This window comes from Microtus ochrogaster, chromosome 15 (assembly GCF_000317375.1).
Source record: "Microtus ochrogaster isolate Prairie Vole_2 chromosome 15, MicOch1.0, whole genome shotgun sequence".
NCBI classification, from domain to species: Eukaryota; Metazoa; Chordata; class Mammalia; order Rodentia; family Cricetidae; genus Microtus; species Microtus ochrogaster.
Window position 1 is genome coordinate 38,351,972 of NC_022017.1, and position 22,844 is coordinate 38,374,815.

At 41.6% G+C, this 22,844-nt stretch overlaps 1 protein-coding gene across 9 annotated transcripts in view; it reads left to right on the forward strand.

Moving 5' to 3' along the window:
- The window catches only part of Asap1 (ArfGAP with SH3 domain, ankyrin repeat and PH domain 1), a 287,931-nt gene that overhangs the window by 161,268 nt on the left and 103,819 nt on the right, over window positions 1–22,844 (forward strand). For all 9 annotated transcript variants that reach the window (XM_026782793.1, XM_026782794.1, XM_026782796.1 and 6 more), the window contains one exon: window positions 9,369–9,441. In XM_026782793.1, coding sequence (XP_026638594.1) covers window positions 9,369–9,441 — 73 coding nt within the window. The remainder of the gene's footprint in view (window positions 1–9,368; window positions 9,442–22,844) is intronic.

Sequence of the window (22,844 nt, forward strand, 5' to 3'; positions counted from 1 at the left end):
CCTATCCTCATCTGCCCAAGGAACTAACTGGGGACATCGCCTTGGGCTCCTGGGAGCCACTCTAGGTTCAAGTCTCTTGCCAGCCCTAAGGTGGCTCCCCTAACTAAGAATTGTGCTTCCGTGCTCCCCTATCCAACCTTCCTTTATCCCAGTCATCCTGTTTGCCCAAGTTCCCCCCATCCTCCCCTTCTCACTTTTCTCTCCCCATCTCCCCTTGAGCCAGCAAGATGACTTGGGAGGTCAGGAGTTTGCTGCCAAGTCTTAGGACTTGAGTTCAATCCCAAGGACAGTCATGGTGAAGGGAGAAATAGGATTCTCTCAGATTGTCCTCTGACCTCCACATGAAGGAATTTTTTAAAAAGACTTTTATTTTTGATGTGTTGTGTTCTATTTAAGAAACAAACTTGTCTAGTATTGTTTTTCCCTGATAAAACAGGTATATAAGTGCTTTGCAGTACGAAATGGAAGAAATATTGGTGTGTGTGTGTGTGTGGTGCTGGGAGTCCAAACCAGGACTCCAAGCATGCCAGGCATGCTCTCTACCATTGAAAGCCTAATCTGAAACACCAATTAGCTATGTTTATTTGCTTTAGCACCGAGATTATGGGATACCTATGAACAAGTAATTTTTAAAATCAGTTTGGTTAGGGGATAAGTAAAAAGATCTTTGTTACCTGCTCAGAATGTGAAAAGCTACCTTCATCTTCCTAGGCTTGAGATTTCCTCAGAAAGGAAAAATGGTATTATTTTAGCGAGTTAGGAAAACTAGCAAATTACTAAAAGTAACAAGAAAATGCAAAGGACTTTAAAAAAAAAAGTCAACATCATTTGACTGAATTAAAAGCTACTATATTGATTGCTATTGATTAAAGGCCTACTAAGTTCTTGGTAATGCCTTTTACCACTGTTCACCCTAGGGCTTAGAACTGAATGTAAGGCCTTGCACGTGCAGGCAAGCATTCTTAACACTGAGCTACCTTCCCAGCCCAGTGATGTCTTTGAAATTTTGCACAGGGATGTCTTCTTTGTACACATAGAGTTTACATACAGCAGGCAGTCCTGGGCATGCTTTTTGCACAGGGATGTCTTCTTTGTCCACATAGAGTGTACATACAGCAGGCAGTCCTGGGCATGCTTTTTGCCAGCCCTTATTCTTCCTGTCCCACCACACTGTGATCAGGAGTATTCAGAAAGTGCTTGTTTGATAGTGGTCTTCACATGTTTGTGTATGTCTTCTCCACATCTGTTTTGAGCAGGATTCCAATCTTCACGTATGCACATAAACATAAGTATGTTCTCTGTGTGGCACTATATAAAATAAAGATTAAGTCGAAGTTGTCACCATCTTCTCACCCTGTAGTGGACTATTGCATGTGTTCTGGGGAGATCACACTCTCAAGGAAGGTTTTGTATAATCTGCTCAGGGTCCCCAAGACCAAGTTCTAAGCTCAAAGGAGTTTCATTTGCCCCAGAGGAACAGAGGACAGGGAATAAGGGACAAAGACAGGAGACAGAAGAAGAGGAGGAGGAAGGGAGCAAGGGAGAGGGGTAAGGGGTATTTGTCCCAAGGTGGAGGACAAAGGACTACCTCTGGATGGAGAGGAGACAGATGTGGCACACAGGCAAATGACAACTTAGAAAGGTTTAAAGAGGAAAAAACCCTGTGTTAGGACGAGATGTTTGATTTTAATGGAACGTGTTATTAGGTGAGCCAAAGGGGACTTTTGATTGCTGTACTTCAGCACTTTAATAGCTGTACCTTGGTAGTCAGCCTCAGGAGGAAGAAATGACTAAATAAGGGAGTAGACCTCAGTGGCTAGCTTTAGGAATGTAGTCTAACAGTTTTAGCAAGGGAGAGGGAACGGAGAGAAGAACAAGGCCTGCCAGAGCCATGCTCACACTCGGATGGCCAGAGTCTCTTCAGTAGCTCCACCATCTACATAAAAAAAAATGTTCTTGCTAACTATTCACCCCTCAGGAAATACATTAAAATGACTTCATAAAATTCTAGCTAAGACATATTGAGAACTTGCTCTATTCCAAATGCCATTAAGAGTACTTTATTTACTTGGGTTTTTTTTTCTTTCTTTCACTTGATACACTCGAGATTGCTTACTATATAAATACTCATGTTTTGCAGATGAGGAAACTGAGGCACAGCTGGCTTATCTAGCTAGTTCCGGTCAGGTAGGTTAGAATTTGACCTCAGACAGTCTTGTTCCAGATACCAGTCACTAAACCACTGTAGTTAAACCCTGGCATCTGCCTTGTCCATCTTGACTAAGCCTCAATGAACGTGAGCCATCACAGTATGTCTTCAAAGCATTGGGTCATGACCCAAACAGTATAAAACACTGTGGACCCTAGAGCGTGGAGGAGCTAAAAGGCTAACCAGCTGAGTAGTGTACTACCTGTTCTCCAACATAAACTCTGGTTCTCTTGAGGCAGCACATAACATAGAAATCAGGAAATTTAGTCCTGGTCGAGGTTTTAATTTCTTCAGGAACTCTGTCTTACAGCATTAAAATGGTATTTTCATGACGTTTTTTTTTCTTTAAATACCTTGCTGTACCTATAATTATTATTTTCCCAAGAATGGGACAGAAATTGCTTCTAGATGAAAGAACCATGGTACCCGTGGGTGGGTGTGCTACTCCAAACTTTGCAGCTACAACAGAAATTAGAGGTTCACAAGGTAATTGCTGTGATTACAGTTTTCTTCTTGGCCCCAGACAGGAGCTCTCGAAACACAATATTCTGCTAATTTTTTAAATATACAATTTGCAGGGCTACAGGAAATTACCATGAGTATGTGCTATTTCTCCCCTGTTTTCTATGGAAGTTAAACATATCATTGGGTCTTTTGAAATTCTGAGGGCAAAGTAGGCATGGCATGAATTAGAAGATATTGTTAAAAAGGCTTGAAGCTTTTAGGTAATCAACCTTGTGGTAATGTACACAAGACTTATTTTAAAAAGAAAAATTTCTAATCACAACATAGTGACAGCCATGAAGAGTTTCTCCTTCAATATTCTAGATTTTTAAAGCCAGAGAATGACATGATCTGATTTACATTTTAGGAACATCTTACTTTGGTGTAAAGGAGGATGTGACGAATATGGGAACCGTCAGGAGGTTGTTAAAGGTTCTGGCTGTAGAGTGGGGAAAACAATAGGGCAAGAGCCGGAAGAACGGACCCAGGTGATGCTGTTGAGACTGTTGTAGCAGCATTTTGTTCTGTTTGTGACAGAGAACTCAAGAAGAGCTCAGCTTCCAGCTGAGTGCCTTGACCTCTCAGCCCTCCTTACATCTTCTAAGTTCTCAGAGTACAGGCATGTACACCACCACCCAGCCTCCTTGATGGTAACCACAAACTTACCTCTTAGAATCTTGGCCCACACTTGCTTCTTGTCTCACAGCATCTTGTTGGAGAACAATCTTCTCTTTACCAGGCACCTGAACTTCTAATGTAGGCCTGACATCTGGGGGAGCAGACCTTCACAAGTGGAGGATCCCAGCTGTAGATCTCATCCACTGCCCTTACATTCCTCTGTGAGCCAGGCTAATCTGTCCGCGGGTCAAAGCTAAATGGGAAATCATTTATAAGTAATGTCCGACTGTGCTGATTCCAAGGGAAAATACCCCAATTCTTTTCATTTTTTCTGTCATTGTCATTCAGTGATGTCTTTCAACATGTACCCAGTATTTTAAAGTACCAGGTACTCATGTATCTAAGATTCCGAATGCTATTAGCTTTTATTTGTAGTAAACCTATTGTCTTCCAGTCCCCCCCCCCTTTTGATTTTTTTCGAGACAGGGTTTCTCTGTTGCTTTGGAGCCTGTCTTGGAACTAGTTCTTGTAGACCAGACTGGCTTCAAACTTACAGAGATCCACCTGCCTCTGCCTCCCCAGTGCTGGGATTAAAGGCATGCATCTCCGCCCGGCTGTAAACCTATTTTCTGTGAATAAATGCTCATTACACCTGACAGCATCAGTTCTAGTGAATGTGTCGGCCAGTGTCAAAGATGGGGTTCCTGAAGAAGTCTTAATCCTGAAGTCAAGAGGCAAGCCCCACTGTATGTAGTTTTGACTAACATCCATAAGCCAGACAGAATATTTAGCAGTGAACTTACATAGTGACATGTTTATAGGCAGTTCAAATCTGATCCAGTCAGATAACCCCAGTGAGCATCAGTTGACTCCTCCCCATGTAGCTCCGGCTCTCACCCTTTGCTGCCTTGGACAGCTGCTCTGCACTCTCAAGGAAAGCACTAGTATTGTTCTCTCTTAGGCTCCATCGTAGAGCTACCTAGAAGGAAAGAAAAGGGTTTCTGGAGCTGCCTCGCTCCTATCCTGATGGCTGAACCCTTGTTGTTTCCCCTCCCCCATTTCTTATTAAGGTACAGAATAGTGGTCGCATAGTGACCTTTTCCTAATGCACGAGATCATATTCACCACTTTCATCATACTCATCACTCCATTACCCTCTCTTGTCCCTCCCGCTACCTTCTTGATAGACTTTTCTACAGGTCAGAAAGGTCACAGGCACTGTAATTGTTCTGCAGAGGCTCTGGCTTCCAAAAGACCTGGCTTAAAATCCTCCCTTTGTCTTTAACAAGCTGCACAATCTAGTGTCACCTGAGCTTCAGTTTTCTGCAAAAGTGGTGTAAAGCCCTTTGTACATGGCTGTGAAGGTTGAGTAATGTATATAACGTGTATTGGCATTTTTATGATCAGTCTGGAGAAGGAAGGTGTGCTAGAAGGGAGGTTTCTATGGCTGTGACAAAACACTATAGCAAAAAGTAAGTTGGGGAGAAAAGGGTTTATTTGGCTTATACTTCCAAATCATAGTCCATCACTGAAGGAAATCAGAACAGGAATTCAAACAGGGTAGGAATTTGAAGGCAGGAGCTGATGCAGAGGCCATGGAGGGGTGCTGCTTACTGGCTTGCTTTTCATGACTTGTTCAGTATGCTTTTTTATAGAACCCAGGGCTGCCAGCCCAGGGATGGTACCAGCAACAATGGACTGAGCCCTTCAGCCTCCCACATCAATCATTACTTAAGAAAATATCTTATAGCCAGATCTTATGGAGGCATTTTCTCAATTGAGATTTCCTCCTCTCAGATAATGGTAACTTGTGTCAAGTTGACATAAAACTAGCCAGCACAGAAGGCAAATTGGGCTAAGGTAAAAATTTGAGGCCCTTGGGGAGGGGAAAAGCAGCCCTCACCTGGCGTGTGAAGACAGCATCAATACCATTTAGTATCTGGGGAATTTAAGTTGACTATAGCTGCCAGGTCAATAAAGTGGCAGCCAGACAGGATGCGCCCAGGTCTCAGTGACCTCATTTCCTACATTCACAGCCACAGCAGTGCATTGCTTCCCACGGTAGTACTCAGCTCCATAGCTAAGCTCTGTTTTAAATACTGACCCCAAAAACTGGTGGTAGGTGATTGCTAGAACATTGATGGCCTCTCAAGTGTGACACCTCTCTCTGCCAATGAAGACGATAAGTGGCGTGTCCCACAAGGTAGGCCACCAGTTCAAAGAGTGAGCTTCCCTGAGAGTTCCAATCCCAGCCTTTCCCTCTACAAAATTCATGGATTGGCTGAACTTGGTAGCAGGATCAACCTCAGGAGCTTTGGTTCTATTTTTTCTCTTTGACTTGGTGGATTCAACAGTCTGTACAAAAGGCAGAATGATTTGTTGAAAAGAGCATTAGATATGACAGCTGGCTCAGACTGACCCTGCTTCTCCAACTGTTCTTCATGCCCTCCGTGAATGAAGTTCCCATCTTTAGAAGTGAAAGGAGGCAGGCTCATCTCTCAATGCAGTTTCCATTGTCATGTATGACTTTTGTAAGGCTTTCTTTGCAACCTCAGTAGTTGAAGAGAGTATGTTTGGTCAGGTCCCTTGGCCTTCACCAAAGAAAGGGAAATCATCTCATTGATGTGTCACAAAAGTGACTGACATTTTGTCTGTCAAGATGAAACTTGGGGCTATTGTGGCCCATAACAAGCCCCTGGAAAATAGTTTTACATATATTGCCCAGGCCCCCCCCACACACCATTTTGCTTTATTTATCTTAGTTTAAGAAGGTTTTTTTTTTTACAGGTAGTTGGAATAGAAACTAGGATTCTAAACCAGCACCCGGGAGAGAAACATCGACGTCATGGGGTGCCACTTTGGCTCTGTGGATCTGTAGTTTTAAATGCTTTCAATGCTGAAGCACACTGTGTTATCTGCTGAATACCTGGCCTCATGCAGGGTCCATGTTGTCCTTCCCCTAAGAGTATATGCCTCGTAGGGTAAGTGATGCCTACACAGGAAGGCAAACTTCAGTTCTGTGTTGTGCCTCTCTTTGGCATAGAAGGTTGTTGTTAGCTTGGTGGTTATTTGCTGGCATGGACTAGTTCTTTGGAATCATTCACAGTTTGTCACTGAAAATTATTGTTGATACTTTGCCACAGTTTTGAATCGTGAAGTAACTCGTCAAGTTAGGGTCAAGAACTTAGCATTGTCCACCTACAGATATATCCATGGATTGCATTCCACCCCACTCTGAACAACTCTTGCTGTAGGCACAACAGAGGACTTTAACTATCTAGAGAACTCGAATCTTCAAAATTCTTTTAATAGTCTCCAGCAGTGAGATAAACAGTTTGAAGCCTTTATTTGTGTATGATGCATTAACTTTCCATTTTTGGGGTGCATTATGCAAATCAGCTTTTATTTTAGGGTGATAATTTCCCCTTTTGTAGAAGCCTCATTCGACCCCTACTAATCTTGAAACTAAGAAATGATAACATCTTTGCCGCTTCTCAGAGCAGCTGCTCTTGCCGTGCCTCTCCTCTGCCTCCGGGCTGCCGCTCCCTGACTGAACCTTGCCTACCTGTCAGTATCTTCCTGGCACACAGCTGAGTCACAGCCCCCAGGCTTCACTTTCTCAACTAATACAGTAGGGACTGTACTTAGCTCCTGTGTCTGCTCTGATGTCTGCCTTGACTTACCTTTCGTGCCTGCTTCTTTATCTCCCTTCCTGCTTAGTTCAGGAAGAGAGAAGGGTGGTTGTCCATGACCATGATGGAGGAGTTAAAGGAAAAGGTGATGTGGAGGAATGCCTAGTACACGTGGGCACTGGAGTGTTGGTTCTCCACTTCCCTTTCTCACTCTTTCTTCTGTATCCAGGAAGCCCTGGAACTGAATTTGCTATTCCAAATTTATGTCATAAGTAAGCTGACTACATCTTACTCACTTTGGAGTCTGCGTCCTAACCCGTAACCTATACTTAGTAATGTAAATATAATTGAATGAATTCATAAAAATAAATCCTAAGTTGTAGAAATGGTATTTTCAGATTTGTTGGGGTTTTGATTCAGTTTGTGACTACTGCAGTTACTCTCTGACTTGATTCATGTGCCTTTATGGTCATCTTGAGTTCTTCTTAAACCTCCAAGAGTAGGTATCTTATTTGACAAAAGGTCATGACCAAGAGCAACATGGGGAGGAAAGGGTTTGTTTGACCCATTTCCACACCACAGTCCGTCATCAGAGGACATCAGGAGCTGGAGGTAGGAACTGAAGCAGGAACTATGGAAGAGTGCTGCTTAGTGGCTTGCTCCCGGCCTGCACTCCTGCTCTTGCCCTTTTGCTGTAGTAAGCTTCAGATGCACCGGAAGAGGTGCAGACACATATCTTGTCACACCTTGATGCGATTGCATAGTCCACATTGTGCCATTTTTCTCTGAGCCCTCCTCTGACTTTACATATGACATTTCACAGGCAATCTGCAGTTGTTTGGCACTTGAGGGAAATGGAACTTATTTTTAGCGCATCTAGAAGTGTAATTTCTGGAGGAGGCCCTGTTTGAAAGACAACATCCTCTAGCTCTCTACAGTATGGGGCTCATAAAAGTACACTTTACTTCTCTGCTTCTCATCACTGGCCAAATTTAAAAGGTTTTTGTTTGTTTTTTAAAAAGCATCCTTCAGATTTAGCTTTGAATATACCTGGCAGATGAAATGCTTTTAAAAACCTTTAAAGGTACATGAATTTTGTGCTCTGTGGATGAGTTCTTTGTGTTCATAGATGAGTTGGGAAAGCATCTAGATGAATTCTGAGACATTGCCTCCCCCTTCAACACACCCCACATAAGAAACTGCATGGTATCTCATACGGTAGTTTGAAATCTTCCATGTGTTTTGTTCATTGGTGTTATTAACTCCAAGTAAACACAGGCATTATACTCCATGAATTAATTTCTAAGAAGTCCCCTAGAGTTGAACTTCTGGGTGAACTCAGATCAGATCTTGTCTCCTTTCTTGAAATTATGACAAGATGGAGGAATATGGTGTTTCCTGAAAATGTTTCTAACTTTGTAGTCCCTTCAAATCTTGCTCTCCAGAAGCACTAGCGGCATAAATTGTAGAGCATACATGATGGGCGCAGTGGGAGTAATGGGGATGTGCATTCAGAAAGCTCTGGTTCTCTTCTGGCTGCTGACACAAAAACCATGCATTGGGGAATCAGTTCTCATCAGTGTCAAATGTGACTTGAGCACTTTTGGGTCCTGTGACTTGACAATTATATATGCAAAGTAAATTATTAAAAATAACATTTAAAAACAAAACTGTTCTAGAAAAAAGAACCTGAGGTGTTAACCAGACTGACTTCAGTAGAAAGGGACTGGCTGTTGTGATCTCTTTTCCCAAGCCCAGAAATCCTAGGAAGGACCTGGTAGGTTCTCGGACAAAGTGCCCACCCACTTGATTAACCATTGCTGTCTAAAGAACATAAGCTGAAGAGAAAATGACAATTGAACTACATGGACTAAAAGCGTCAGCCATTGGCTGGGCGTGGTGATACGTTCCTGTTGTTTAGGACTTGGGAAGCTGAGGCAAGGGGATTTGTGTTTAATCGATCAGTATCATGTTTGCTTTTAAGAGACAGAATTTATTATTAAAGAAATAGTCAACTTTAAAAACGCTATGAAAAGCTCTCATTCCTGCTTATAATAGTTCACTAATTTTTTTCTAGGTGCATTTACACTGGATGTTAAAATATATTTCATTCCCTGAGTATTTTGTGTCCTTGTGCTTTTCTTCCTCAGCAGGCTACAAACTTGGGAGAGAAGGAAGCAGTTCTTAAGATTCCCTACATTTTCTTTCCATGGGCACTGATAGGCTACCAGATTGCCCATTTCACCCAACAATGACCCTTATGTGTTCAGAACCAGGCACAGCTGCTTCCCTGTAAGTGTGCTTTGGTGCTCAGCAGGAGAAATGAGGTTGCAAGTGGATTTTTTTTTTCTTTTAACATACCAAAAAAATTTCCAACATCCTTTTCTTCTGTCTTTCTCTTTTAGGCTCTAGACCAAGATAGAACAGCCCTACAGAAAGTGAAGAAATCTGTAAAAGCAATATATAATTCTGGTCAAGGTAAGTACTTACTAAATCAGATTCCATGACTTAAAAATAGGGTTCAGACTTGTCTCTGTTACATGTAGGATATTAACAAAAGACCTGAACAGATGAAAAACGTAAGTAGGCTGGGAATTGAACTTTCGTCCCTTTTTTTTCTTCTATCTCTACTCTCAGCCAAAACCTGTTTTTGTTTCTGTATTTGAAGTTGATATGATGATCCTTTTAAGAATTCAGTACAGTGGTAGCTGACGGTTGTCACATGGTCTCTTTGTGTGGTTGGTCAGCCTGTGATCCAGTGACTTCATTTAAACAAGGAGAAGTCGCTTCCTTCTTGAATGTGCCTGTACATGTTAAGTACACATTGACCATCAGCACTGACCAGGGAGCCTGTAGGAGTGTTAAGGAAGAAATGTTAAATTCTTACTTCACAGTTTTCCCACTATGTATGTATGTATGTATGTATGTATGTATGTATGTATGTATGTATGTCTCTCTCTCTCTCTCTCTCTTTTTTCTTTTAACCAATGATGACACAGAACTAGGTAACTAATGTTTAGCATTGGTCCGGTGACTTTTGCCAGTTCAGTGACTACAGCATTTTGTCATTGAATAAGAACAATTCAAATCAATTACAATAATGGGTATACAAGAAGTGGTAGTCTCTTATTCACCGTGATACCGTTGTTGCAGCCCCAACTCACTTCTCTAAGACATCTGTTGTGTATACCCTCACAGAGAACCTGGGAGGGGAAGATGGCCGACTGTGGCAGAAAGAGCACGCTTTGAGGCTGGGTTGTAAACAGAACTGTCCTGGACTGTTTACTTAGCTTTCTCAAACCCCTGCTTTTCTCATTTGTAAATGTGGTGGTGGCATTAAAGAGCTGTTGAGAAGACTTAGTCCTCCTGACCCATGTACTATACTGTGGAAGTTCAGTAAATCCAGTGTTCTTTTTTAATTTTGTTATTATGCAGTTGTAGAGCTGAAAAGAGTGTGAACAAGGCAATACCTGACCCCTTCGCTGGCTGCCTCACCCACCCACCATCAGAGCTCAGAATCACTTACCTGAGGGGAAGCTGGATGGTCTTGTTCTTCTGGGCCTCCTCCCCACACCTTAGAACATCATATAACATTGTCATGCTTTTGACCATTACCTAGCTTCTCTGTATTCAAGAAAATGCTGAGGCACTTATCAAAGGCAGATAGATAATGACTGTTTTATAAGTTGGGTTTTTTTTTAACAACAAAACTGATAGGATGGATGAAATTATATTTATATTAAAGGGTATTTATTTATTAGATTGGCTAGCTCAGCAATGGCTATCTCTTGACAGAAATGCCAAGAATCTCATAGTTGTTCAGTCCATGAAACTGGATGTCTCTGCTGGTCATCAGTCCACATTGGAATACAGAAGTAGGTTCTCACATCAGTGAAGGAGTACCTCAGCAACAGGGCAGATGAACCTGCCAGCGAGACGGATGGCAAGAAGGCAAAAAGCAAAAGCAGCCACTTCCGTGCTCTTTTCTATGGCCTGCCACCAGCATGTGTGGCCAGACGTAGGTGGTTCTTGTCAACTCAAGTGATCTGATCAAGAAAACCTTGTAGATGTGCCCTGCTGCCTGGGTTTCAGTTGATTCCAGACATGACAGCCAACATCAGCCATCATGGTTGTCTCAGTCTGGAGTGATTGTATGCTGTTTTAGGTTTCCACCTAAATGAGAAGCCTAATTGACAGCTTCCGTCTTTGACTTTGTTCTCATAAAGTCCTGATATACGGTGGGTGTTTTGTAGATAGCAGCCCTTTGAGAAAGAAAGCAGAAAGAACAACTAGAGAAACCACAGGAGTCCTTTCCCGGAGCTGACTTTTTGCTTTTCACGTGAGTGGTGGTTATATGGTTCAGCCAACTCTGATGATTTTTCCAAAAGGTACCTTAGTTTTCCTGCTGTGAGGTAAAAACAAATTATTCTTAAAATATATAAGGAGATGCTCAGGAACCTTTATTGGGATCTAGAAAAACATAAAGTGAATGGAATTCATAAAGGAAGAATAACATGTCCATAAATGAAGAACAACTATGTAGTGTATTCAAAGAGAAGAAAAGTAGTGTAGCTTGCCACACTTGTTAAGTTCAACTACATTATATGTCTCCACTAGATCTTAAATTTCCTCATTATAAAATATGAAGATAATATTTGATGTATGTATGTATGGGATATTCTATGGAAAAATTGAGGAAACCTATACAGTACCTGCCGCATAGTTGATACTTAAAAAGTTACAGGTGGGAACACAGCAGTTAAAGTGATAGTGCAGCAGCCTGGGAGTGGGAGAGGGCAGCTGTCAGCTGAGACACTGCCCCTGAGCCAGGAGCAACTGCCACACCTGCCCTGCTGGAACTCTGAGTCTCTTCCCTCTTCCTGGGGAAGAATGCACTGTCCTGCAGCAGCTCTCAGGAGCTCTTTTCTGTGGGCGGTGGACTTCATGTTTTACCCACTAACAGGTTTCCTTGATCACAGCTGCCTTAGAATGACAGGAAGAAAGGATTCCTGTGAGCTAGTCAAGGGAAGCAGTGAAGGGGTGGCACCCAGTCGAGTGCCTTCTCCTTCAGAATGTATTTCCCCTTGTGGACTGGCCACAGCTGATGAAGGTTTGGACCCCGTGCTGGGTAGGAGCTGTGTTGCCTGCTTTTTCCCTGATACTGTCCATTAGAGTAGCCTCTTCACCCTTGGTTTTTTAATTAATTAACATCAAACGAGATATAAACTTTTGTTTCTCGGACTCAGTAGCCACACATGACTAAGATAACACATTCAGCAGAGTGGACCTAGACTTTCTCTCTGAACACAGGAAGTTCTCCCGGACTTTCATGCTGTAGGAGAGTGTGTGTGTGGTCACTAATAATACCTGCTGAGCAGCACCCCCACATTAGACCCATAAGTCTCACCCTGGATTGTTATTGAAAAGGGGGGAGGGGGGAGGACGCAAGTCAAAGAATCCCAAGCCAACTCTAAAAGATTTTAGTTATAATTTTTTATTATAAGGGGCAAACTCATGGAACAGGAACAAGAAGTCCAACCTCAGGTGTGTAACGCAGAAACCAGAGAAAGAGCAAGCCCTGGGCAGATCATTAGTTTTCTCTGGGTAATCAAAAGGTTACACACTAACCTGGTCCAGCCTCTTAAAGATAATTGGCTGAAGGAGGTTCCCCATCACCTCCCCCTCTTGTCTAAATAAGAGAGTTCCAAGCACAGTACAAAACTGTATACACTAGGAACAGATACCAAGTATAAAATTAGGATTACAACCAGCATAAACAATATTAAGTAAGGAACATATGCTAAATGTTTGACTAAACATTCTCTCCTAAGGAGTCTAAGTCTTGCATCGGAAATGGCTGAATCGTAGGAGGAAGATAACTACAATCTTTAACCCCATCCAAGACCTGTTCATTAGATTCACCTGAAGACCTAGCAAACACAAATGGGGCTGATGTCTTGTACTCACACCCCCAGGCTGTTCTAGAGCAAGCACCAATACTGGGATTTACAAAGAAACAAATTGGCTATGTGTATCAGACTTGGAGCTAAACCTGGTAATTGGCCTCTGAACTCCTTACACGTGTCATTGTCCCTCATTAGGACAAATTTTGTCTTTGTGTTGTGTCTCACTTGTTGGCTTGATTATCAGCTCAACAGTTATTAATTGAATACTCATCGTATGCTACTGTTCCGAGTATTAAATATACAGGACAAGTCAGAGAGACTCTGTCTTTGTTAATTTTATGGTTCATTGGCAATTTGCATCAATCTGGAAAGTAATTTTGATAAGGAAGCAGGAAGTGCTGTAAAGGGAAGCACAGAAAGAGATTCAGGAGATCTTATGTAGAGTGACAGGGTGTGCCTCTGTCAGGGAATGCCTCTCAGAGAACATAGTGTTTTTAGGGCATTGATGCTGTACAGACTAAACAAGCAAGCCTATTACATAAGTGTTTTCATGCCCATGTTTCAGATTATGAAACTGATACCTTACCCAGATTATCATACCTAAGAATAAGATGAGAATCTAGTAGCCCCAGCTTTGCTCATTATACATGCTGTTTCCATTGTCTTTTACCTGCTATGTGACAAGGCTTAATAAGTTGGGTTTTTTTTTTTTTTTTTTTTTTGGTTTTTTTTTTGTTTTGGTTTTTTCGAGACAGGGTTTCTCTGTGGTTTTGGAGCCTGTCCTGGAACTAGCTCTGTAGACCAGGCTGGTCTCGAACTCACAGAGATCCGCCTGCCTCTGCCTCCCGAGTGCTGGGAAGGCTTAATAAGTTATAATAAAATGTTTGTTGTATGTTGGCTGTGTGGGCTTCTCATTGGAAATTCACCTGAAAATAGCTGTAAGTGTTCACTTATTGTGAATATTAGTGAGTGAATGACTCAAATGTAAACTGTGGACAGTGTGACCTGTGGGTTGACTTTGTGGTTCTGTGATGGGGATCACATTGAAATTGTACTTGTGGTTGAAAGTGTGGAGATAAACTCAGGGTGCTTGGGGCTCCTCATAGGCTTCTGGGACCCAGTAGTGTTTTTGTAATCACAAGCCAAGATAGGACAGTGGGTTTTTCGTCAGACTATATGGGCAGCACAGTGACATGTAATTCTTTAGAGGTGACATTTAATGTTTAGAATTAGAGTTAAATGAGGAAAGCAGTGGTGTATATCTTTCCACGATACATTGGAAGTACAATCCTGACTGCCCCTATCCAAACACTTCTTTTGACCTCATCCTGGAAAACCACAAGAAAGAAGCTGAACCTTGCTGTCTCTTTCACAATGTATTTTCATGGTTTTTTTTTTCATTTTTCACAGTAATTATGTGATAGAAATGGTGTGGGAGGTCCGTCTGTCTATGTGTTACTTTTATTGGTTAATGAATAAAGAAATGCTTTGAGCCTATGGCAGGGAAGAACAGAACTAGGTGAGGAAAGCAAGGCTGTATGCTGGGAAAAAGAAGGAGTCAAGAGAGAAGCCATATAGCCCCCACCAGAGACAGACACCATAGAATAAGTAACATTGATAGTCTGAAAAGTGGGGGTTTAAATCCTTCTTCATGGAAAAAGTGGTGTGTAGTTTGGTGACAAATGTAAGCAACAAAGTTTTCCTCTGAAGTACAGCTAGGCTGTTGGAAACCGTCTCCACTGCAGGAGAGAAAACATTTGGTTTCTCGTTATCTTCCTATTTTCTTTTCCTCCTGTTTCCTTTCTGTTAGAATTGCTAGTAGTTTTAGGAAAGAAATGGTGTGCTCTTTTTAGACAAGATTGGCATCTGGTGCGCTCCAATTTTCCATTTTGTTTGTCTATTTTGAGATATAGTTCATAGGTTACACAGAGAAATCTAAGGTTTTAAAGGTAAAATAATAAACTTTTCAGTGGATAGAAAGCAAGCAACTTTATTTTATATGCTTTTCTAAACACTTTTTTCAGATTTTCAGATATAGTGTAAAGTCATTCAGAAATAGAATTGGCAGCTAATGTTAGTGTTTGGCTATGTCATATAATGCTAATTTTAATTATGATCTTAACAGGCATAAACAGATAAATGGATTAATATTTTAATAGTAAGATTGGAAAGGAAAAATATTACAAGACTACAAAATCAGTTGTTCTATGTTTAGAAAATTTAACATTTCTGATTTTTTAAGTATTTGAATAATAACTGAATTTATTATTGTTATGTATGGATATTTTTCTTGAATGTATGTGTGTGTGCCACATGCTTGCCAGGTACTAGAGGAGGTTAGAAGAGAATGTGAGCTGCCATGTGGGTGCTGGGAATTGAACCTGGGTCCTCTGGAAGAACAGACAGTGCTCTTAACCTCTAAGCTATCTTGCCAGACCCTGTGTGGAATATCTTTACAGACAACCTTTCAGCCTTGGACAGTTCCTACTGGACAAGTACAGTCAAGGAGCTAGGCCTTCCTGCACCTGGCCTCTCATCCTACGTTGCTCTTTGACCACACTTTTGATGTTTTTATCTCTGTGAACTAGGATTCTGTTTCCTGTGAAGATGTTGCTCTTAACTGTAGTGAAAAACCAGGGCATGACACTCTACACGGGGAATCCAGATCAGGGTTGTGTTGTCCCTGGAACTTGCTGAAATCCTACCCCTTTCACAGACATTTTGAACTAGGTGACGTATCACATATGTTAAGTAAACCAGCATTGATTGGAAGTATATGCTTTTTTTCATGTTTTACTGACAGGGCTGTATGTTCAAAAATGGTTTTCAGTGTGCCACATCTGGAGAATGTGTGTTCAAACCAGGTCGTAGCTTGTGCCTGGCTTCCTAAACTGGCTTGAGACACCCCATGTTGCGGTTGTGAACAATTTGGCAATGGTAAAATGGTCTTTAATGTGCAACACCAAAAATTAATTCAAAATCAAGCGTGTACATACAGAATCTAATGGTTTAGTTACAAGACGCTCTGAATATTTTCCTATCATCATTGCTTAACATGTCATGTCAAATTAGTGTATCTTTGGATTATACACTTAGAATGTTTGATTTTATAAACTGTTACTTGAGTTACTAACATGTTTCATTAAAAATTGCTTAATTGAACTTTTGCTTGGAATATTAGGACAGAATTCCCAACAATTTCTCATATGACCCAAAATACACTCCTTGCATTTTGTGTTCGTTTTTATATGAAGTAAAATTCTCATCATTGACAAATATAAAATGAAATTATTGATGAGCTCTGAAAGTGTAAGTAAGCTCCAATTAAATGCTTTCTTTAAGAATTGTATGGTCATGGTGTCTCTTCACAGCAATAGAACAGTGACTAAAACACTGCCCATTCAACCAAATACAAGCTTCTTGACCCTTTATACTCTTGTGCATAGATGGTGTGTTATCTCCTGCCTCAAATGTTATTTATCCATACGTGCTTATTAGACAACTATTATCATCAAGCATTTGCTTAGTTATCATCTCATGAGTTATGACCTCTGCCTTCAAGTTTTGCTTTTGTTTTGTTAACCAGATCCCAAATGGGTGATTTGTATAAACCCGGTTAAAAGTAGTGTGTCTTCATACAGAGGACTGCTATTTCTCATGCTATACAAATGCATTTATTGAAGACTAAATATCAAGAAAACACTGATTTTTTTAGAATGTTTAAGAGCATATTTTAATTAATGAAAACTGGGAATTTTAGTTTATTGGTTGCCTACATAGCATGTAAGGCCCCAAGTTCAGTCCTTAGTATTCCTAAGAAGAATAAAAATATTCTTCAGATCCCATCTCCTGCTTTGTAAACACGTATTTTTTTTAATTGACAGTTCGAAGTTTTTAAAGGCTTTTTATCATTAAAATTTATATGTGTGTGTGTGTGTGTGTGTGTGTGTGTGTCCTTGTGAGGGTGTTCATGGGTGTCAGGCATTGGATTAGCCTGCGGGTGGAGTTACAAGTTATAAACCACCTGACATGGGTGCTAGAAACTAGAGTCGGATCTTCTGCAGGACCAGTGCTCTCTCAAGTCATCTTTCTTGCCCCTTCAGTATTGTACTAAAGAGTAGGTTTAAGAGCAGAAGGTAGGGCCAGGTGGTGATGGCGCATACCTTTAATCCCTCCACTCAGGAAGCAAAAACAGGCTGATCTCTGCCAGCCTGGTCTACAGAGGAAGTTCCAGGGTAGGTTCCAAAGCTACAGAGAAACCCTGCCTCAAAAAACAAAACAGAAGGTAGGAAAACCAGTATTGTTTGGATTACAACTGATATCTTGAACTAAATGGAATTTAATTTTTTCTATATGACAGTGTAATGTAAACAAAATAAAGACAATGTTTGCTCTATACGAGAAAATCATAGACTGACAACACAGGTCCCACAAGCAAGAATGCAAAACATTCTGTAGCAGATAACCTCTAATCTAAGTCTTGACATTCCCACACAAGGCCTCAGTTCCTGGGTGGGACTGGCTCAGGGTTCTGACACAATTCCAGAACCCAGAGTGGTTTTCACCCATGCTTCTAAGTGACCATCTGTGAATTGGGATTTCCACAGCCCTTTCCTCGGGCCCTGTTAGTTTGCTTAACCTCCAAATCTCCTGGAAACATGTCTACCTGCTTCGTATAAAGCACATTACAAAGGCTTCAGATGTAAGGTGCTGGTGTTGAGTTGTGGAGAGGGATGTGGCGCCCCACACCCCCCTGTGCTTTATCCTCCAGGAACTCTCAGGACTTCAGCCCATATCACATGACTGAAGCCCAGGCAACCTTGCTAAAAAGTCTTTAGCCCAAAAGGGTGGGAGCTATGCCAGTAAACTAAAAGAGTTGCCAGCAGTGCCTGTCTCTGCAGAGTCTTCTGTCTTCAGCAGAGTTTTCTCAGTTTTCTCTCTGGTCTGAGAACAGGATACCTCCCCCTGTTGGGGAAGTTCAGACTGTCAGCTCTGACAAAAAGATGGGAAATTTTTTGAATTTCTGCACTGTGTTGGGCACAGGATCTTATTGATTTATAGTCGACATCATTAAGAAATTATGAAGGAAAACCAGAAGTTAAACATCACAATTAGCAACATGCTACGAAGATAGTTCCCCTCTATATAAGGCATTCGGCTCGCAGACTCGTAAGAAAGACAAGCAATTCAAAACTAGACTAAGTAGGTAAAGGAAAGAAACGGAAATGTTAACAGACAGTAAAGTTCAGAAAAGCGGGCTCTTTGTGGTTCTGTTTTTCATGTCTGTGGTACAGAAATTAAGGGCAGTACTTGTAGGTGTGAGTGCATTTGCAGAGAAAGAGGCCCTGTCATATAGGCATTGCTGTTGGAGATGTGATTGCTGCAGTCAGCCTCTTCCAAAAGAAATGGCAATTCTAAGACTAGAGTGTACATATATCCCCTGCAAGCCCGTGTTTGTGTGTATCTTGTGTGTATCTTTCCAGAGACAGCAGCAGCATGTACAAGCTTGTGTTTGGAAATTGTTGTTGAAGTGTTGGGTTTCAGTGGGGAAAGCTGCAAACAACTTGGAAGATTCTTAGTAGAGAGACTGTTATGTAACCAGCACCACAGCTTGCTGCAAAACATCACCACAGTTGACATAATTATTAAGTTGTGCTTATGTTGAGTTTCCTGGTCTTTATTCAGTAGGATAAAAGGAAGCCATGGTATTTTTTAAAAAAATGAGATGAATACAAGGAAAGTGCCTGTGTTTGTGTGTGTTGGGAAACTGAAGAGGTTGGACTGGAAGAGGACGTTACAGTTTTTATCTTTGTATCTCTATAATTGCTTATGAATTAAAACTTGCAAAGCAAGAGGTTAAGGTTTAACGCTGTGATTCATGCTGTAAGGTGTGTATGAGGCAGAAGAGAGTGTGTCCTTTTCCCTTTTTCTGGCACTACAATGTCTATAGCAGCTTATGTTTCTTTTTACTATGGCTCCCATGCCTGGCTCCTGACAGATGTACCCCTTTTGAGAGAAGGGACATTGTTCATTATCCACAATAAGCATTTTATTGAGCACTCACTGTAGCCAGACTGAACTCTGGGAATCAGATACATCATAAATGGTGTAAAGCTACAAGAAGTAAGGGAAAAGTGGACATATACTGAGTTTGAACGGGGAAGGCTGAGGCCCAGAACTGGTGGCACTTCAGGGAAGAGATGTTTGTGTAGGCTCTATAGGTGGTATGTGGGCATGCACATAGCAATTCTTCTCTCCAGAATTTCTAAGCGCTGGCTCACAAGATGATAAGCATATGTTACTTTAGACTTATTGTACAGAAGAGAATAAAGACCCTGAAGGAAGGGCCAGACCTTTAAGAAAGAAGAGGTGAGAAGAAGACACACAAGTGAAACTTACTTTGGAATTAGTGATAGTACTTAAACACCTCATATGCCAAAACTGTTTGTGGCACATTCTTCTTCTCCAAAGTATACCGTGATATTAGGCTTATATCTGATACCCATTATTAGCATTGGCACTTTAACTCAGTGTCAGAATCATTAACTTAAATGTATAAATACTAGAAATTTGCCTTGTATTTTATAGACATACCATTTCACATTTGAACTGGGGACCCTAAAAACTTAAGTAACTTTTCTAAGCTTACATGACCAGGGAGGACTAGAGCAGGGATTCAGATCTTCTCTCTATGCCCCAAGCTAGTGCTCTGTGCTCCTCTGCCAACTAATACCTAAGTCACACTAGGGTTTGTACTTAGATATGGGTTTTTGGTGACTTCACTTAAGGTCTTAACACTCCCCAAACAGAGAGAAGCTGTTAGGTTTTTTGTGGGCTTGCTGTTCTTGTAAAAGATCGCTATTATTCATTATGACACTTTAGCAGTCGGTGGCCAGGTGAGTCTTACTGGATCTGCTTTTATACACGAGGGAACTGAGGTACTCATGAGTATAGTCATCTGCCCAGGACCAGGCAATAAAGACTAGAACTAAGATACCAGGTTTTCAGGTCCTTTTAGGAACCAGGCCCTTCCATCCCTTCTCATTAGCTATGTGACCTTGGGAAGTTTGTTTCGCCTCTCTTAGCCCTTTGTCATGTTTAAAGTGAAGGTGGAAATAGTAGCATGTAATTCGGGAGAGTTAGGGAGTTAATATAGAAGGGGTCCTTCACATAATTCTGGCACCTTCACTCACCACAAACTTTAATTCCAACTAATTATAGCTGTTGCATTGTTGGTATTTCTAAGGGACAAAGAAGTCTGTTGGATTCCTGGCACTGACCCCAAACTTTTCATGTAGTAGATTCTGAGTTGGCGTTAACACGCTGTTCTGGCATATAGGATAGTCTTAATTGAGTTGGGTCAGCAGAGAAAGGTGTGGTTTGAAATCAAGCATAGCTGATCTGTAAACCTGGCTTCAACCCTCAGTTCCACTTACCTATGAAACAATGCCTTTATGGCTGGAGAAATGGCTCAGAAGTTAAGAGGACCAGAGTCTGTTTCCCAGAATCACCTTAGGCATTAATACCCTCTTGTAGCTCCAGTGCCAGGGATCCAACACCCTGTTCTGACCTCCGTAGATACTGCACACATGTGATGCACACACAGGTGCGCAGGCACACACATGTGCACATAAATAAAAAATAATGCCTTGAAGGAATATTGTATGGGTCTTAGGATATTTACTGTGATGGATCCCAGTACGTAATCAGTGCTTGACAAATGGCAGTTGCCAAATGTTAGGTTGGCACACCAGTCTGGAGGTATGGTAAGTTCTCCCACAAGTAAACAGCCATCAGAGAAAGGCCTGCTTAGTTATCACTGTTGTTTGTGAATTACTGATGAAATTCTTAAGGTGTCCATTTAGGGATGGAACCTGCAGCACATCTCAGACACACTCTCAAGTCTCAGGGATGAGCTCTTAGTTTCCTGATTTCAGAGTGATTTCGGTACCTATGCCACACGCCCAGTTGCACTGCAGTGAGCAAGAGCAGCAGTGATAATATTGTCACTTACTTTCTGTGCTTCTATGCCAACCATTTGTCCTAAAATATCTTGCCCCTATGAGGTAAATGCCATTAATGCTTCCATTTTACAGGTAAAGCTTAGAGAGGGCCGCTTGGCCAAAGAACTGAACAGTTGGGCGTTGGATAAAATTTCATCCCACTTCAGATTTTGCAGTGGAACTGGGTAGAGCTTTTTCTCTAAGTGATTGGGACCTGCAAACAGGATTGTCAGAGAGTCAGATCAATTGGGGAAAGAATTACTTAGCATGTGTGTGAGGGCATGAGCTCTGTGAATTTATGTACCTCCCCATATTAATCGTGAACCTCTCCAAAATAGTCTCTACGTTCTCCCTGTTCCTTCCCATAATTCACTGTCTTAGAAGTCCAAGGCTCTTGCCCCTTGTGGTGCTATTTCTAAGTCTCCCAGTACAGATCATAAAGGATCTTGCTATGCTTTCTTATCTCTTGGAGTGATGCGGGCATTTCCTGTGCCTTTAGTCCCTCTCTTTAGTTACAAACCTATTTCTGTGATGGTCTCCCTTAAAACCTTTATCTCCTCCTCCTTTCCTGTATCTCTGAAGTACCTTCAAATGGCTGACTGTTCTCTACTACGGCCTCCCTCTGCCTCCGCCCTGGGTACTTCCTCCACCAGAGCAGTGCCACTGCCTCTCATTCTTGTTACACACTGGAAGAGAATTTCTCAGAGAATTCTTAGTTTTGTACAGAGGTAGCGGTATTTTGTGAGGTGAGGGAGGGGCCTGGGGGAATGCTTTCAGTAAATTGTTCCTAGTAGAATTCATAATACAATATGCTAAAATATACTTCAAATACATAAGAGCAGGTCCTGTGCTATTAGATCCTACATACGGCTCCGAAATAACAATGACTGGCACACCTTTGCTTATGCTACTCCCACCATTAGTGTTATTATGCCAAAATTCAACTTACTATACCCTATATTTTAATATCTGTGTCTATAACAGAATATGACATATATATGACATATCACAGTGTTTGGAAGCACATTCGATTGATGCATGCATATGCACTCACAGGCACTACATGGGTAGTCCAGATCTATGACCTAGACCTTACCCAGTCTGTCTTTCTGCCTCTCATCTATCACATCTTTGCAGAGATCTGGTGATGAGGAAAATAAGATATTATAGAGAAAGAGTTAGGCCAGAGAACATTCTCAACACAAATCAAATACTCCCTCCCATGACCTCTCTCTGCTTCGTCTGCCTGATTTTGCAGTGAGTCATCATCACTGATCTGCCAGGCTTCTCATAATTCTTTCTAACCTCTGCATGAAATTCTGTTTCAGGGTAATAGATGTCAAGGGAGGAAGAGAAGAGACTGCAGTTGTGTGGGATGCCCAGGAAGGGGTTCCAGAACCAATTTGTAATAATGTCTTTATGAATCTGGGTATTGAGTAGCAGATACTCTGCTAACCTACACATTTGCATGTGTTTCATTTGCAACATAGTACTATTTCAAGTAAACAAGCAGAATGCTGCTGTGCCAGTGTATACTGCTTAGCACTGAGGTGTCTTCTCCCCTGGTAGGGTTGAGGTGAACCTCATTGTTTCCCACTGGGTTGCAAAAGCAGAAAGAAGTGTTAGGTGGGATTCTCAGTGGTGAGTTGGCTTCTGTGGCTCAGGCAGAAAGCTTGGCTTCAGGCAGACATACACAATCTGTTGTTGAGCTGATGTGGCCTTTCTATTTTTCCGAGGAGTAACCAGAGCTGCTTTTTATCTTTTCTTAATATCTCAGCCAGAAATGCTTACAGCCACTGCAGGCATCATGAATTTTTAATGCTGAGATGAGCAAAAGGCTTTGGGGACTTCATCTGGTCTCACTGGTTGACAGTAATGCTTCTTGCCCATTATTCCCCAGGCCAGTGTTCTGTTTCATGGATGCCCATTGCTCCTGTACAGTTATTGAGGAGTGTTTGAAAGTTAAGCATTT